This window comes from Macaca mulatta, chromosome 13 (genome assembly GCF_049350105.2).
Source record: "Macaca mulatta isolate MMU2019108-1 chromosome 13, T2T-MMU8v2.0, whole genome shotgun sequence".
In the NCBI taxonomy this organism is placed as follows: Eukaryota; Metazoa; Chordata; class Mammalia; order Primates; family Cercopithecidae; genus Macaca; species Macaca mulatta.
In genome coordinates, this window is record NC_133418.1 from 101550472 (window position 1) to 101569324 (window position 18853).

Sequence of the window (18853 nt, forward strand, 5' to 3'; positions counted from 1 at the left end):
ATAGGTTAAAGGAGCCACTTCAGATCATTCACTCATCTCAGAAACACTTGAGAGCCTTCTTTGTGCCAGTCTTTGTGACTGAGACACACTGACTGCGACAGTCCCTGCCACCAAGGAACTCCCGGTAGTCTCCTGGGAGGGTTCTGTGATCTGAGAAGGTGGGGCTGAGGGGCCCAGGAGCACAGCCAGAGGCCGTGGGAACTGACTTTTTCCATTCATCAATTCCTTTCAGCATGTGTGGGGTGTTTGGCTTTGCAGGCTCCCCTCAGTACTGGGGGTGGGAATGAGCCTTGAGCATCCTGGACAGTGACGGGACCATACCGGAACCAGGAAGCAGCAAGTACTACAAGGGTGCTGGGGAGAGAAATGGCATCACGGCATCAGAGGAGAGAGAATTCCCTCGGGGGCGGCCCTGGAGCTCTATGCCAGGAGATAGGTAGGGATGGGAGAGGTGCTTCTGGGAGACTCGCTCAGTAGGACCAAGTGCCCCAAGGTGGGATATAAACACTCAGGTAGGTCAGACAGTACAGGAGTCTGCAGAGATGTGAGCAAGAGCCCAGCAGAGACTGGTGCAGGCCAGATTTCCTTTACCTGATCCACAGAAGCAGCAGCTGTAGTTAAGGGAGGACCTGAGCAAGATGGCAGCGCACCACAAATGCATTTCAGAAAGCCTTGAACTGGTGCTAAATAAATAATCACACTGTTTATTCTGAGATGGAGAGGGAGGACACCTCCTCTCTGTGCTAATGGCAGGGGCGCGGCTCTCTGGCTGGCGGGGCCGACACCAGCACATCCCACATCCTGGAGTGCTGATCCCAGAAAGGCCTGGACAGAACCTCTCCGTGTTCTGACTTCCGTTTCCCACTTTCAGCATGTGCCTGTGTACCTAGAGAAGGGAGTGCCGGCTTAATTGTTACCTCCTGTGCTGTTACTAGGTTACTTCGTAAAAGCAGAAATGTGCTTCTAATGATTTTTGCTGTTGCTGCCACCTTATGAGCCAGATGCTTTTATCTAAATGAGTTACTACAAATCAAGGGTGGCCTGTGAGGACTGCTAGGCTGCATCTGTCTTCCACAGGTGAGCTCAGGCTCTGTGAGTGAGGCTGAAATCTCCCCATTCTCTTTGCATCCAGCCTGTTTACAGGAAAGGGTGAAAATAGGTATTGGCGGCTGTCATGAATGACCTCCAGGTGGTCTGGGAGCAAGTGGAGGGGTCTCCAGCCTGTGATGGTCATTCTGTGTCCTGTTCCACTTGGCTCAGGAAGGTGACAGCCTGGGTCTAGTTGACCCGTGGTCTTTAGGCCTCTTGGGTCATGGTGGGTGGGAAGAAGGGCAGCCCACACGTGGCTCCTTCAGTTATCCTCCTGAGTGGGGGTTGGGACCGCACTGCAGCCCAGCAGATGGTCAATGCCTAGCTTGACACGTCGTATGTGCTGCACTAATGGTCGTGGGAGGTAGGCAGGCGCGTGCTTGATACTTGCTCAGAGCTTTTTAGGCTTCAAAATAAGGAGTGGCAGCTGACACGGGGACAAGAAGGGTCCCTAGGTTATATTAGGAACCAGGAGACAGGGACTTTAGTTTCTGCTCTGCCTTGATGGGTTGTGTGACCTTGAGCAAGATACTAGACCTCTCTGGGCTTTGGCTTGCTCCTTGGTACAATAAATGGCAACAAGAACCCCTTTTTGTCTACCTCCTAGAGTCCCTCTCATGATCCAGGAGAGGAAGCTGTGAAAACACTTTGCAATCTAAAAGCACTAGGTCACAGGAGGAGGTAACATAAATCGTCTATCTTTAGCCTTAGAGGTTCCAACAAATTGGAGTTGGAGTAGGAGTTGCCAAGGAGTCTCTGTTTTGGGGTCGGGGAGTCCACATGGAGCCTAGCTGTGAGAGTGGCTCTGGCCAATGCCCTGTGAGCTTTCAGCTACATCCCCATTATATGAGAGAGTGACCTTGGGAGGGTTAGCATGGCATTCAAGGCTGTGTCTCCCAATTCTTAGGTTTCCCTTAGCATTTCTGCTCTGATATCTTTGGTCTTTTTATATCTTCAGGCTTTTACACAAGCTGTTCCCATTGCCTACAGTGTTCCCTGCACACATATATAAATGCATAGATTTCGATTTCCAGCTTTAAGGCACCTCTTCTTTGAAGCCTATGGTTTTGATCAAACTAAGCTAGTTGCTGAATATTCTCCTCCCCTCAAATGTGTGGTCTGGGTCAGGGGTTTTTGTCTCATATAGTCACTGTGATACCCCCAGTGCCTACAACAATGCCTAGCATTATAGTAGATGCTAACTAAGTATTGTTGAGTAAATGAGCTGCTCTTCCGTAGCACTTGGTATACATTCTTCTTGTTGCATTTATCACATATTTGCCACATAAGAATGGATCGCATTTATCATGTAAGAATTTGTATGTACTTGCTGCCCCACCAGACTGAGAGCTCCTTGTAGGCAGGGCTTTCGTCTGACCTCTCTGGATCCCAGACCTAGGACAATGTACAATGTGACTACCAGGAAGTGTTGAAGGAATGAATGAATGAGTGTTGCAACACTCTTTTGTTGCACCATGTGCTGGGTATTCATCCTATAGTCCCCAGTACTCCTGGCACTATTTGTCCTGTTGTAAGAGAGAGAGAGAGGGGTGGAGTTGGAGAGAGACAGGAGAAATTTATGATTAGAAGACAAAAGCTTAAAAGCCTTTCTGAGTGGCCTCTGAGTATGAGTAAGTGAGATCATCCCTACAGGACAGAAGTCCATCAGTTTCAGAGCATGGTCACTCAATGTATGCATACACGGTGCTTTCCCTGAGCAGGATGCACACACGATGCTTTCCCCTGATGGATGTTTTTATGCAAGTTAGAAAGAGGCACTCCTCCCTCCAAACTCTCAAAGGCACAGCGATACTCCCAGAGCACAGGCTGGGGGTCAGAACCCATGTCTCCTTGGTCAGGTGCCCTCACAGAGGACACAAACTCACAACTGTTCCCGGCAGCCCCAGCCACAGGAGCAGGTGCAAGGTAAGCAAGGAGACAGGCCGCTTAGAACATCAAATTTTGCCATAAAAATAAACTCTGAGGTTTGTGGAGAAGCTATTTCTAGCCCACGTGCCAAATGAGGTTCTGCAGCTAGACTGGACGGCTGTGCGCCCCTCCACCTCCCACCATTCACTAAGAGAAACTACCCACGTGCATGCTATCCTCAGTTCCCTGGCTTCCAGGACTGGGGAAAGAGTCCATCCCAGGCATCTCCAGCCTCTTGCCGACAATCTCCGCCCACTGTCTAGCATGGGGCTGAGTGGAGCTGACAAGGAAGACTGAAAAGGGGGCCATGGCCTTCCACAATCCTGAACTGGGTGGCGCTTTGGTGGCCATCATTAGCCATCTCTGATCTCCCCTAGTCCAGTCTCAGCACTCAGATGCTGTGAACCAAACCAGCCTCTTCTTTTTTTTTTTTTTTAAACAAAAAAGGTGTTGCAACACTCTTTTGTTGCACCATGTGCTGGGTATTCATCCTATAGTCCCCAGTACTCCTGGCACTATTTGTCCTGTTGTAAGAGAGAGAGAGGGGGTGGAGTTGGAGAGAGAGAGAGAAGAAATTTGTGATTATAAGACAAAAGCTTAAAAGTCTTTCTGAGTGGCCTCTGAGTATGAGTAAGTGAGGTCATCCCTACAGGACAGAAGTCCATCAATTTCAGAGCATGGTCACTCAATGTATGCATACACGGTGCTTTCCCTGAGCAGGATGCACACACGGTACTTTCCCCTGACGGATGTTTTTATGCAAGCTAGAAAGAGGCACTCCTCCCTCCAAACTCTCAAGGGCACAGCGATACTCCCAGAGCACAGGCTGGGGGTCAGAACCCATGTCTCCTTGGCCAGGTGCCCTCACAGAGGACACAAACTCACAACTGTTCCCGGCAGCCTCAGCTCACTGCAACCTCTGCCTCCCGGGTTCAAGCAATTCTCCCGCCTCAGCCACCCGAATAGCTGGGATTACAGGCATGTGCCACTACACCTGGCTAATTTCTGTATTTTCTAGTAGAGACAGGGTTTTGCCATGTTGGTCAGGCTGGTCTCGAACTCCTGACCTCAGATGATCCGCCTGCCTCAGCCTCCCAAAGTGCTGGGATTACAGGCTTGAGCCACCGTTCTCAGCCCAAACCAGCCTCTTCTATGGGATCTTGGAGGGCTCTTGGCAGAACTAGCTACAATTCCCCATTGTGGGGTTACAGAACGAGGCTGCTGACCAGTTACTGTGGCTGGGGAAACAGGAGGCTCCTACACTCTTTCCAGGGAGGCCTGACTGGGGTGGGAGCTGTGCCCAGGTCCCAGCCAGAGAAAAGCAGGAACCTTTCTACTCTATTTGTTTTCACTTTGCTAAGTTCCAGAAAGGATTGCAGGGGACTTAAAAGGATACATTAAGACACCATAAATCAAAAGTAGGAGAGAGAATCACAAGTGTAGGAGCAGGAAACGGAGAAGGGAATGTTGCCTACATGAAACCATATTTAGAAAGTGCCATACACAGGCTACAGGTGGGCCACAAATCTGCCTCCAGGCTTGGCAGTGCTTCTGACCTTGGCCACCCGTCAGAACCACCTGGAGAGCTTTACAAAAATCCAGATGCCTGGATCCACCTCCCAGAGACTGACTGTGAACTCACGCATCTGGTATGTAGCCTGGGTATGAGAATTTAAAAAATCTCCCTGGGTGATGTCATATGCAGCCAGAGTTGAGAGTTACTGTTTCGAGAGCTTGGAAGAGGCAATCTGTTACAACATGATTTGTGGGTCCATGAGATCCTATGATGGTGGCTTGGGAGAAGAATATGTCTATGGTGAAATCAGAGACACCTCTCCCAAGGGTCCTAGCAAAGGAGTCACAAGTGACAGGATAAACATTAACTGCCACAGAATCCTAAATGAGGGTACACTGTTGTGACCTGGAGGGCAGCAGATATTCTAACAGCCCGGAGAGTTCATGTAAAAGCATTCCGGGTGGGGCAAGATGAACACAGTACAACATAGCCAAGGTATCCAGCTTTTGGATAGCTTGATCCGGGGGTAGATTTTAAAGGATCTGAAAGACTAGACAAATTACACATCATCCGGGAATATTGTTTTGCAAAATCTTTATAACTCCCATCTGAGTTCCTCAAGCCACAGAATTCAGGAACCTGCTAATAACACCTATGAGTTGACAGTAGTGGTTAAAGTTTTAAAACACACTGATATCCTCATGAGAACAATTAGAATATCTGGGGGAAGGAGCCAGGCATCTGTACCTTTTTTTTTTTTGAGACGGAGTCTCCCTCTGTCACCTAGGCTGGAGTGCAGTGGTGCGATCTTGGCTCACTGCAACCTCCGCCTCCCGGTTTCAAGTGATTCTCCTACCTCAGCCTCCTGAGTAGCTGGGACTACAGGCATGTGCCACCATGCCTGGCTAATTTTTGTATTTTTAGTAGAGACAGGGTTTCACTATGTTGGCCAGGCTGGTCCCAAACTCCTGGCCTCAAGTGATCTGCCCGCCTCAGCCTCCCGAAGCGCTGGGATTACGGGCGTGAGCCATCGTGCCTGGCCCATCTGTAGTTCTTAAAGCTCTCTAGGCAATTCCAATGTGCACCAAGGGCTGAGAACTGCTGGCCCTGGTGGCACCATTCCTCCCTTGTCACTGTTCAAGGTCCTGAGAGGTGGGAAGGCCGGGGTTATTCCCATTTCACAGCTGAGGATACTGAGGCTCAGAGGATACTGAGGGCTTTCCCAGAGTGAGTGGTAGATTTGGGACTAGAATCCAGAGCTTGCCTCCAATCCCAGGTTCCCTGCCACCACGCTGCCTGTGAGGACATGCTGTCTGCGGTTCTGTAATCTCTGAACCGAATAAAATTATCTGACCCCAAGAAGTATGCATGAACAGGGCCCTGTGCTGGGCCCTGTGCTGGGCTTGTAGAGAAAAGAGAATGGCTCCTATCCTCAGTAAGCTCAGGGTCCAGGAAGGAAGGTGAGCAGCCTAAGGCAAAGGAGATGGAGATGCATGGCTAAGGGAGGGAGGAGGGCTGACACAGTCCAAGTACAAGGCTTCCTTGGAGAGCAAGGAAGCAGCTTTGTCTTGGACAGGCGGAGTCTGATATGTGAATCAGACAGCAGGGATCCGCTACGCAGAGGCTGCTGAAGTGGTCCGGACCTTAGGACAGAAGTGCCATTTGGGAGTCAAGCAGGGGAACAGCTGAAGCAGAGGGAGGGGAGGGAGGGCTGGGGATACGGGGAGCCGAGGAAAGCCTTGTGGCATCAACACCTCCTCTTCCTGGCGGGAGGAGGCGGTGGAGCTGGAGGACGGCAGCTCACATAAGCAAGATGGACAGGAAGCAGGAGAAGAGGCCACTTGCTGGCACCGAGGTGGACAGCACAGGCTGGGGGTCTGCAGCCCTGTCGATGGAAAGGTGCGGAACAGCTGCAGGGTACCAAGCAGGGAACGGACCAGAATCCCAAATGCCTGCATAGGGCTGAGGGCTCGGCTAAGTTTCTGTTGAGGGATCTGAGCCCCAGCTAGTAGGTGTGGTCACATGGCCTTCTCAGGGGTGTGAGCACCCAGATACCTATTTGAAGAAGGGGCTGCAGAGGTCCCCAGAGCGGGCCAGGAAAAGCAGATACAGTCAGAAGACAAGGGCAGAGTGTCTGCGTCGGCCAGAGAAACACTGGGATGTCTGCCGGCAGGTCCCTCCTTGAGGTGGACACCACGGAGGCCAAGAGGGGAGTGGACAAGGGGAGAGCAAGGCTGTCCACGGCGCGAGGGAGGGAAGACAGGCAGAGGGCAGGGGAGTGCGATCAGAGAGGATGCCTGCAGGATGGACTGGGGGAAGTGAAGGTGGGGGGTGTGGAAGCCCAGGGCACGGCACACGGTGTTCTCTAATTGCCATTAGCTCTGGAGACATTTGCAACCCCCTCCGAAGACGCAGGCGGCATCTAGGTCATCTCATTTGCTGAGGGCAGGGGGACAAACGGCCTGGACAGACAGTACTGAGAGGGTCTCAGTGACGGAGGCAGCAGATGCCGCCCAGGGCAGCTCCAGCACCAGTGGCGATCAGCACTGCCCTTTACCACCTCCAGAGCCCGAGGTGTCTGCTAATGCCATTCTTGGCTCAGCCTTGGGCTCTGCGCAAACTGAGTCCTCCGCTCAACTCCCCCCACCCCTCTTCCCTGCAGTGCAGGTATCAGATTTCACTCCTGCTAGCTGGTTCCAGTATGGTCTTCTTTCCACCAAACCACAGAAAAGCAGAGCGCAGCCCTCTACGCTTGGCTCTTGAACTGGCCTGTTTCGTAGCAGGTTACACAGGGCCCTGTGAGCTGGCCCAGTTTCCACAGCAAACTGATAGCTGCTTCCACTGATCCCCAGGGGTCACAGAACCATCTAGGGGCCTCGGAACCTTCCTATCATCTTGGAAATCAATGGGACTCCTGCATGTGAGGGGAGCGCACAGCCAGCACCAGGCCGTGTGTCGTGTCGCGGGCACTCCCAGGCACAGTCCTGGCTGCACACGGTGATTTGTTTACTGAGAGCTAGGCAGGTGCTGGTATGAGTGGCGGAGCGGGCGGAACTCAGAGACAGATCAGGTACGATTCCCATCCTCCAGGAACTGGCCAAGTGCTAGGGAAGACAGACTTGAGTTCACAATGGGGACCCTGGTCTGGGGGCGCAGAGATAGAGGCCCACATAGGGTGCATCTTACCAGCTATACCTGGTGAAACCACCCTCAAGGTCCCTCCCCATCCTAAAGTACATGATTGCCAGAGTTCGGGATGAACAAGAGAACAAGAGCCATGTGCCACCCTGCATCAGCAGCAGGGAAGATTAAACCCCAGACTAAGGGTCAACATTTAAGAAACCAAAACCCACTCTCCTGGGGTGTCTCTGTTCCCTTCCCTCTCGCCAAACTCACAGGTACATCCAAGGAGAGCTGGCTTCTGTGAAGAACATGTCCTCAATCTTTTCTTTGCCCCGTGTAGGAGCGGGGATGCCCTGGCTGCCAAACCCACGTTTTGCTGTCTTGTTTTCCAACTCCCCTTCTCTGACCCAATAGGAGGCCTGGAGGCAAAGGATTCCCCAGTGCTGGGGATATCGCTAGCAAGGACAGCCATCCCCCGCCAGTGGTGCCATGGGCGTGTGCCAACAGCCCACCAGCTTCCTAGGTCAGGAACCCACCTCTCCTCTGGCTGCCCCTACTGGGCTGCTGGGAGGCTGCAGGCTGGATGCACCGTGGGGTCACAGGGTGGGGAACCTTCCATGTCAGCGCTGATCCTGGCCCAGCCCACAGCCTTCTCCCACTTCCTGCTGACAACCAAGGCTACCCCTAGCCTGAGATTCCAAAGCCATATTTTCTCCTCTCTGTGCAAGGGTTCTGGCTGGGGACAGCCATCCCCAACCTCACAGTCTCTGAGTCCAAAGAGAAAGCTCTCTGACCAGCAGAGAATCTGGATGTGGCAGGAGCCTTGTTGGTCTGACACTCTGCCCCCGCTGCAGATGGAAGCTGGAGTTTGGACTCAGGCAGAGGCCAGGAGGCCACCGGTCAGAGGGCATGAGGGTGGGCCGCTGAATACAGCAGTCCCGGGGCTGCTATGACCTGTGCTCACCCAGCACTAGGCCCCGTGTGTTATGCGGACGCAGCCTGTACTTCTAAAGGCTCAAGTCGCACAAGAACATATGAGGCTGGGCCAGCTGGGCCTCTACTGTCCTGGATCCGAGAGCACACTCCTCTGCCCTCCAGCCTGCTTTATTCCAGGCCCAGTTCCTGTCCCTTCAGTAGCATGAAATGTGGCGAATGTTGTCAACTCTAGCTCCAGGCCTCCTTGCCTCTGCAGGCACATTCCTGGCCTGCCCGGTGGGAACTAAAGCAGATCCCAGACCAGAGATTCTGTTCACAAGATTGTGCCCTCCCAAGGCAGGCCAGGTTCCCCCACACTTCTGGCTGCCTGATCTTGCTTGGAGAACCTGGAATCAAAAGTTTAGGCCAGGACTCTGAAAATTTAACCCAAGGAAGTCATCAAATGACTATGCAGATACATATGCAACAATGTTTGTTGTGCTGTTATTTGTAATAGTGAAATACTTAAAATATGTTAAATGTCCAACAATAGGGCATTAAGTGAATCATGTATGCTATTACATCCACAGAGTAGACAGTCTGTAAAAATGGTGACATAGATTTCTATTTACTGACATACAAAATGGCTTGACACATTGTTGAATCTAAATAACGTGCCCCCCACACAGTACCCACAGTCAGATCCTGTGTGCATGTGTGTGCCTGTGTGCACTGTTTACATATGTGTGTAAGAAAAAGCCAGGAAAGAAACACTAAAATGGTTATCTCTGGGGAACGGGATTATAAGTCATTTATATACTTTTAGCCACTATGCTTTAAAATCCCTTTACAATGAATAAATAATATTTTCATATTTAATAATACATTTTAATAACAAAACTTAATTATAAAACTTAATTACAGTTTTTAAGGAGGTTAAAGGTCACCTAGCTGCTGGCCATCCTTAGATCTAACCTCCTGGGGAAAGCCAAGGCCCAGGTAAGCAAGGAAGGTCACAGAGATTCTTTGGTGTGGCACGGTGGCTCATGCCTGCAATCCCAGCACTTTGGGAGGCCGAGGTGGGTGGATCACCTGAGGTCAGGAGTTCAAGACCAGCCTGGCCAACATGGCGAAACTATGTCGTGAGAGCACACGTGATAGCCAGTCATGATAGCACATGCCTGTAGTCCCAGCTACTTGGGAGGCTGAAGTGAAAGAATCGCTTGAACCCAGAGGCAGAGGTTGCAGTGAGCCGAGATTGCGCCACTGTGCTCCAGCCTGGGCGGCACAGTGAGACTGTGTCTCCAAAAAAAAAAGAGTCATAGATATTCTCTTTGGTTGATTCTAGAAGGATTGAGGCTAACATGGCTTAGCTAAGCCCCAGTACCGGTTGATCACACGCCTGTGGTAAAAACTGCCCTGAGGAAGACGGCGAGGGGACCTACTGCGCTTTCTCCCCTTCCCCCACACATTTAGTGTGAGAGGAGAGAGCTGGCTATGCTCAGGCCTGATGACTTTATTTCCAGGTGAGCCGAGCAGAGACCTACCTTGCGCCGCCCGTCTCTGGCAAGCTCAGGATTCGTCCCCAGGATGCAAAAACCTCGATGGCCGTCAACACTTAGCAAAGCGTGAGCATCACCAGGAATCCAGATAGTCTAGAAAGAGAGGGAAAAAGAGTAGGGTAGGGGTAGGGGAAAGGTCTAATTTTTTCTTTCTTTCTTTCTTTTTTCTTTCTTTTTTTTTTTTTTTTGCAAAAAAATCTCTTTTGAATTCCACCATCCCAGGTGGTCCCCACACTAACTGGATGCTAGTCTCCGCCTCAGATGTCCCCGATGCTGAGTTGCATACTGTGGATTATCTCACACGGGCTGTGCACAAACGGCCAGCGACGTGGGTAGCAGAGTACTCCTAGTGGCAGATATGAGGCATCCCTCGCCCATCCTCCGAATATACACAGCCCTAATCCCCACCATTGAGCCACTGACACTGAATAAGAGAGAGAACAATGGTATTGTCTTCCATCTAATCCAAACTAAGAAACTCCAGCAATGGGGAGAAAGAAAAAATTTAAGTCTTTAATCTAATACTGAGAAGGACACAAACTCTAGAATTACAAAAACAAATCATTACTTTTTTCACACAATGGGCAAGAAGACCTTGAGGAGGCAAAGAATAGGTTCCCTGGGGAGAAATTTTTTTTTTTTTTTAAATTATAGATTTAATACCTAGGAGAAAGAGGCTATCTATTATGGGGAGGCAGAGCTACTCCTGGTTCCTTCTTTTAAACGTAATCTATGAGAAAGCCATCTTCACGACGGGAAATGGCATCCCCCACTGCAAAACGCACGACTGTCATTACCTGGGAATCAATATATTTTTTTAAACCAAATATATCATTATCAATTGATTTTCCTTTTTCCTCTTAGCACTCCAGAGTCCCGGGTAGCAGGGGAAAGCTTTAATGTGATATGAAGGATTTGGACAGGTAAATAAGTTATTGTAAACTCATTTTCCCTTATGGCCAGCTTCCCTCTGACAACGCGACGAGTCTTTCTCAGATCCTCTCAACCTAAGCTTTTCCAGCGGCCGCTGATAGAGACGCACGTGAGCCATATCAAATAGCCATTTTAAAGCTGAAGGTGGCAAAAATATTATTTTTCCCAAGGATGGAATGTTCTCTTTACGACTAAGAAATAACCTCTGCGGGGCAGCAAAATAAGCCAAGGTCGCCATTTAATTCTGACACAGAACCAAAGTGGCAAGTACATTTCCTCTACCAAGCCTACGAGAAGCACAAGGAGAAATTGATCACTTTGACCACAAGGTATTGGCAATACTGGTGATCGATGTCGTTCTGGGAAAGATCCTTGGCAGATAAGTGCTGGTGAAGAGAGAGGCCTAGGAGATAGGGGTCAAACCATTTTTAGGTGCTTGAGAATCTCATTCATTCATTCATTCATTCAATAAATACTGATTCCCTCTATGTGTCAGGCAGTACGTTCAAGGCACTGGGAATACATGAGCGAACAAAAGAGAAAAATATTCCTGCCCTCAGGGAGCTCATATTCTAGAGGGTGGAAACATAGAATATACAATACACTTAAAAAGTAGTGAAAATTGTATCATATTTTGGAAAGTAGTAGTGCAATGTATTAGAGAAGAAATGGAGCAGGGTAGGGTGCATGTTGTGGGCGGGCCTGTGGTGCAGTTTAAATAGGGTGGGCAGGGTCAGTCTCATGAGTGGAGGACATTTGAGCACACACTTCAAGATGAGGAGTAGGTCGTGTGGGCATCTGGCCCTACCTGTTCCAGGCAGAGGGAAGAGTCAGTGTGAACATGGCTGGTATGTTCCAGGACCACCAAGGAAGCCATTGTGGTTGGCGGAGGGAGGTTCTGGTAAGAGGTGAGGCCAGAGCGGTGAGCATCCTGATTGTGTAGGGCCCTGTAGGCCACTGTAAGCCCAAAGATCCCAGTCGCCATCTTTAGAAGGGGCTCCCAATTTCTTGAGCCAAAACCGTCAGAGTTCATGTCAGGTTAATCCACTTCCTTTCCAGGCTGTGCCGAATGAATATGGTATAGGCTAGACCGCAGCCTAGAGGGACAGTGGTGGGAAGGAAGCACAGGCTGTCTATGCCTGTTCTGACGACAGTGGCCTTGCCCTTCCTTCTCTACGGTCCCTACCTCTAGGGGAGACAAGTGAAACAGTTCTGAACAAAAATAAACCACATGCACAGCTGAGTTCTCTGGGACTTTTCCTCATGTGCTGATGAAAAGGTCTGGAAGTGAATGACCCATTGGCTATTATAGACTGCACTGGGTGTCTTGTGTTGGCCCCTCTCGGCCTGCCTTTCTTCCCCACCCTGTTTTTCCCCACCTCTCCCAGGCAAGACCTGGAAGGCTCACCTGACCTGTATGGAGAGCATCCCTCATGTTTTGGACCCTCTGACTTCTGCTTAGGTTCAGCCCATGCAGACACCAGCAGGAGACTGGGGACAGGGTTGGGGTTGGCTGTTGGTTCCCCTGCTCCCCTCCCTCTCTGTGTCTTCATGACCAGGCTGTCCCTCACCTGGAGGTCATGCCTCTAGTTGGGGAACAAGGAGCTCCACAAGGCTCTCTCTCTGGATTCCTGTAATAGCTCCCTCCCCTGACCATTATGCCCAAAGGCAGTAATTCCCCCCATCCCATCATCAGCCCGGGGGCACTGTGCTATGATGGTTTCTCTATACTGTGCCTGTTCACCTTTGTGGATAGTCGTTTTACTTAACTCTCTTCAAATTACACGTTTGAATATGTCTATTTCAAGACCCCAACGGAGACATTCACAGAGAGGGTTAAAAGCAAGAACCTGGAATCAGACACATCTGAATTAGAATTCTAACACTGACATTTAGTTTTGTGACAGCAGGTAAGTTCTTTAACTCCTAGGAACCTCTGTTTCCCTTTCTTTTCAGGCCAACATTCAAACTGAGGAAATACAGAGAATACCACAAAGACACTACTTGAGAAGAGCAACCCCAAGACACATAATGTTTTTTTTTGTTTTGTTTTGTTTTTGAGATGGAGTCTCACTCTGTTGCCCAGGCTGGAGTGCAGCAGCGCGATCTCGGCCCACTGCAGCCTCCACCTCACAGGTTCAAGCAATTCTCCTGCTTTAGCCTCCCAAGTAGCTGGGACCATAGGCACGCGCTGCCATGCCTGGCTAATTTGTGTATTTTTAGTAGAGACAGAGTTTCATCATGTTGGTCACGATGGTCTTGATCTTCTGACTTTGTGATCCGCCCGCCTCGGCCTCCCAAAGTGCTAAAACTAGAGAACCCGTGACATCCTCCTCCTCTTCCTCCTCCTCAGCATCACCATCTCAGCAGTGCCATCACCTGCTCAAGTCCAGGGCAAGCAGCACCTGCTTCCTGACATCTTTGCCCACCCCAACCAGAAACTCTTCCCTTGAAAGGGTTTCTAACTGTTCTCGGTTCACATTTGGCATCAGTTTATGCCTCAGTGATTTTGTTTATTTTTTCACATCTTTCTTTTCTTGTTCTTTTCCCACCCACCAAACCTCCACACCTTGCAGTTAGACCCTGGGCTTAACAGACAGTATCTTTTGGAATCTGGTCCACAGCACCCGTCGCGTGGTGGTGTATAATCGATCCTTGACTCATTATTGTCCTTCCTGGGAGGCCTATAAGCTATATCCGGGCACCGAAGCACGTTCCACTCTAATGAGATACATGGTATTTAAAAGTGATTTCAAAAGAAATTGCTAGAAACCAATTTTTAGTAATAATTTTGTTCCCAAGTTAACACTGTAAAATCTTATGTTTCCAAAGATCATGGCCTGGGAAAATGAATCCCAGGAACGAACCCAGGAAATCACAGGGAGGTAGGTATGGTTTTCTATCTCCAGGTCGATAAAGAGACTGCTTCAGGGCTTAATTTGTGACACTTTTGGCCAAATTGACCTTTTCCTTTCCACTAATTTCATCAAAGGGCAGCTTATAGTCTTAAGGAAAACAATTCGTAAAAGCTGAAGGACAGAGGACTCTTATTTTTAAAAATACAGCAGGTAGTCAGTCGCCGCTTGTGAAAGGGGTCTTAGGACGTTCAGCTTCCCAAGGTACTTGGGAAATGCTAATTGACTTTGACAGGGCATTAAGACCAATATGAAAGCAAGACCCTTGAATGGGCTATTTGGGTTAAATGCTGGGAGAGCTTCAAAATGAAACTAGAGAAAAATTTTGAGATCCATTTTACCTCTAAGTCTATAAATAAAGAAAGTTCCCAACATGAACCAAACTGATGGTCAAGAGAATTATGAACGAGGGCCCCAGGATTTTTTACTTCTTTATAAAATACACCATGTTTTTGGGGAGAGAAACTGCCTTAAGGGAGGAGAAACCAATTAGGAGCCTCCAGTTTGACACAGGATCAGAAAGCAGCCCCGCTGGGGTCTTAACCACACTCTCCAATTATGGGTCCAGAACCCAGAATTTCAGCACCCCTCAGCAAACGGGGCAACAAAGAGTCTCTCTTCCTTGGAAAAGAAAAGCAAAGCAACCGGAGGCTGTAAACTGTAGGGAGGAAACCGGCTCCCGAGCCCACCCTCCTGTCAGCCCAGGTACGGGACTCCGCGGCACCTCTGACCCTGGGCAGGAATGCCTGCTCCCAATGTGTCCTGCAAGGGGAACGCTCATTCATATTCTTTTACTTTTAAGACGAGAGGAAAACAGGCCATCCATCCATTAATAATATCAACTGTGGGTTCACCAAAGCCTGCAGGCTTCTTGCCAACACAAAAATAAACACTCTCAGAAGGTTTATCCATCAGGTTCATGACAGTTCACGAGCCGGGGTCCGGAAGGCACTGCATTTTAAAGGGGAGAGTGAAGGCGCAAAGATGGAGTAAGTCATGAGAGTCCACCCAGCACAACGCGGAGATCGCCTATTCCATTAAGGAGCCACAATTGGCCACTGATGAGATCCATTCCTTATTTTCAGCTGGTAGGGATGCATCTCCTGGCCTGCTTTTTGTAGGCATGTATTCAAAGAAAGACAGTGTCTGCAGAAGTCAGGCTGCCGATTGAGAGGTAACCATGTTTTCCTAAGGCTCGAAGTTTACAAAGCCTAGCCCATTCTTATTTTCTCATTTATCTGTTCCAACAAATTTATGAGTTGATTACTTTTGTAATCCTCATTTCACAGATGAGGGAACAGAGGCTCACGGCAAAAATAAAGGTTGTCCAAAGTCACACAGCAAGTCAAAGAGGGAGCCTGAACAGGAAGCCTAGATTTTGCGCCTCCCATCCAGGCTTTTGTTCCTGGGCCTCCACCTGCTGTCACCCTTCTCCTCCTGAAAACTCGTCCCTGGAGGCTTCCTCCTGCACTCTCTGGAGTACAGAAACTTTCCAGGCAAAACGCTGGAGACCATCACAATTGGGACACACGTGCCACCCAAGGAGGCTCCCGGTTGGGCCAGCACAGCACCAAAGGGGCCCATCTCCTAGTTCCCTTGGATGGTTTGGGGCAAGGAGAATGGGAAGATAGAGAAAATGAGGTGTTCATAGTTGGACTGGATCCTAAGTTATGCCATGACATGACTCTATCAGACAGCCAGCATGAAAGGTTTCAGGAAAAAAACGTCGCAAACCAAAATCCTCTTAAAAATCTCTTTTTTTTTTTTTTTTTTTTTTTAAATTTTGATACACAGCAGATCCCCCCAAAATGAAATGAACTGGAACTCACCCAACTCAATCCTACCACTCAGTGCTGGCAAATATCCCCCCACCCTCACTCTACCAGCTAATACAGATTCGCCCATCACTGGAAGCAGGGCTGGGATGACCCTTGCATTTCCACAAGATGAAGAGAAAGAAGCCTGGACCTACTGAAGCCTGACTCACCCACAGCAGCACTGAAGATGTCCGCAGGGAGGACCCACCTGGCATGTAGTAGATGCTCAGTAAAGAGTAAGGCTCTGTTCAAAAAAGGAAATCCACAGTTCAACTCATTTTCCACAATTTTTCTTTGAACATCTGGAAGATGTTCACACCACAGGTTCATGATTGGAATATAAACCAGTTAAAAAAAAAATCAGACATTGCTTCCAGATTTTGCTCTTATAAACAGGCCTCCATCCTCCCTGTAAATTGCAATAATTCCTTCCCAGATGTTGCTTCTCCTTCAGACCCATAAATCTCAGCTTTTCATAAGGACGCTTCGCCTCTGCCTGGTGCTGCGGGCTGCGTGGAGTGCTCCTGCATCTTCTCTCCCTCATTAGATGTCACACGAACCCCGCGAGGCAGGGCAGGTGCCCACATCCCTGATTCCCTGACGGGCAGGCCAGCTGCCGGCCCAAGTTGGACTGTGGCGGGTGCGGGTGTTGAGCAACGCACAGTAGCCTTTTCTCCAACACCCTCCAGGTCACCACATGGGTGGGGCGTCAGAGACTCACAGTGCCCACTCCCATCTATGGAGGCTCTACTCCCACTGCCTTGGTGCCCTCAGGGGCACTGCCCCTTTAAAAGTCTGACTCCACTGTGGACACGGCTTTCCTCGACTCTCCCTGACACTCCTGGGACCAGGCTATAACATTTAAATAAGACTTGACTGGAGTCTGGCGGAGTAAAACAAAACAACAGGCAAAGAAGTAGGCGAGAGCAATGAGAAGAAAGCAACACGCAGCCAGACAACTCGGCTCCTGGCCGGTTTTCCAGGAGGGCCCCGGGTGCCTGGTCAGGCCCATCCCAAGTCCAGGGGGCGACATCACCTCAGCATCCACCAGACAGGAACTCGAACCCAGGAAAGAGGCCAGCTCAAGTCTGGACGCCACAAGCAGAGCCCAGAGAGAGTAGGGCTTCCCTGTTGCCTTCTGCCTTCCCTGTTCCAGTTTCTCATCTGAGGTCTGTCTCTTCCCTGGAGATGAGCCCTGGGACTGTTTGCCCCATTCTTCAGGGGAGCCTGTGACCTGCACCCCAAGCACTCAAGTAGCCAGCCACATCAGAAAACACCACGAGCCCTCTAGCCAGACGGAAGCTGTCAGTGTCGGGGGGCTGAGAGACGGCTGTGGGGACAGGAGAAACAGGCACCGCACTAGCTCACTGCTAGGGTCTGGAATGAGCCAGTCTGGTCCACAGATGGAGCTGCTGATGCTGGGGGCAGGGGGTGTCTCTTAAGCCCCACCCCTTTAGGGCATGACCTCTTGACAGCTTTGAAGAGGAGCCCTAGGAACAGAATGGCTTCACAGGGTAAAACAAGGTGGGCTATTAGACTTCATGATTTGCTGGTCCCCTTACAGAGATGCAGAGAGGTCTTCTCCCAAGTCTGAATCCTGTAGCCTCGCTCCTGGTCTGCGCGGCACCACCCGAGCTTCATTTTGGGTTTCCATCCTAGTCTCGGAGACACCAGTTCAGAGACTGGCTCAGCCTGTATAGCGGTCAGGAGCATGGAAGATTTATAATCTGAGGGAGCTGGGTCGAAATCTCAGCTCTGCCATTTGATGGCAATGACCACGTCTGCCCACCCTCCACTCCTACTCCCTGCCTCAAGCTCCTCACCTATACAATGGGGATGATACCACTAAACATCCATGGTTGTTCTGAGACTTGAATGTTCTACCATAAGAAAGAAACTGAACACATTTCATGGCACAGACACATGGCAGCAATAACCATTATAATGACCATGCCTGCTCACTGAAGAAAAAAATACCTACAGCGCCTTGGGGATGGTTGGGAGTCACAGTAGATGGAGCCTTCTCTTCCATCACCCTACCAAAGAAGTAGGCATGGAGGGCACAAATGAATGAAGAGGGGTCTTCCTCAGAAGGTGGTAGAACCAACGGGCTGATCACATGTGCAAGAGTCCTGGGTTGGTTTCACACTGGTCAGCGACCACTCTCTGCTCCCTCCAGCTGTCTCCCTGAATTTCAGCCTTCACAGAGCCCCTGCTCCCGCCCCGCCTGCAGCCAGCGATTGGTAAACCAAAATCCAGGCCTTCAGGCAGATGCTGCTACAACTTCTATTTCATGATTCTGCCTTGCCTTTGAGCCCAAGCCTACAGAGCTGGTGGCCGAAAACCCCTTCCCCAACACAAGTGGGTCTTAAAAGGCATTGCTTCCTCACTCAGTAAAAAAGCTATTTTATTTGAATAGATCTGAGGCTGTTTTCTACACTCTCAGAACAACAACAAAAAAAAAATTGTGAAAGGCTTTTGAGATTACAGGACTTTTTACCCAAATATGATGAGTTATTCATTTAAAAATAAACTACAGACAGGCATGTTTCTCCATACCCAGGCAGAAAGAAGCCATTAACCAGGAATTTCTGTAAGTACTCTGCTTTTCTTGGCCAATGTGGAAAGAGCCTAGGAGCTGGAAATAGAATGAGAAGCGAATTCTGTTTTCCTGGTCTCTACCAATGTGTGTAGGTAAGTGGCTTGATCGCACCGTGGCTCTGTGATCCATCTGAAGACACATGCGGGACGGCTTACCACCCCGACTGCTCTTCTGCAAAGGAGGCCAGCAGCCGAGCAGCAGTCAGCACGGAGGTACCCATCATGGAGCCACGGCCTGGCAGGAATTGATGTCCAAATCCAGGCAGGGTCACCAAAGGCAGGAGAGGGTGAGTGACAGGAGGGGGTGAGTGACAGGAGAGGCTGAGTGACAGCAGAGGGTGAGTGACAAGCTCAGGTCCCACAGCCAGTCAGCAGGAGGGTTGGCACGAGAGAGTTCCTAACTCTCTGGCCACTGTCCTTTCTTTCACCCAAGATCTTTCTACAGTGTAACTG

General features: G+C 49.9%; 1 protein-coding gene across 3 annotated transcripts in view; it reads right to left on the reverse strand.

Annotated features, from left to right (window-relative positions):
• KLHL29 (kelch like family member 29) overlaps positions 1-18853 on the reverse strand; it is a 327580-nt gene that overhangs the window by 225896 nt on the left and 82831 nt on the right. For 2 of the 3 annotated variants that reach the window (XM_077960078.1, XM_077960077.1), the window contains one exon: positions 10120-10227. The exons of the other annotated variant lie outside the window; for it this stretch is intronic. In XM_077960078.1, coding sequence (XP_077816204.1) covers positions 10120-10227 — 108 coding nt within the window. The remainder of the gene's footprint in view (positions 1-10119; positions 10228-18853) is intronic. 3 annotated transcript variants of the gene reach the window in all.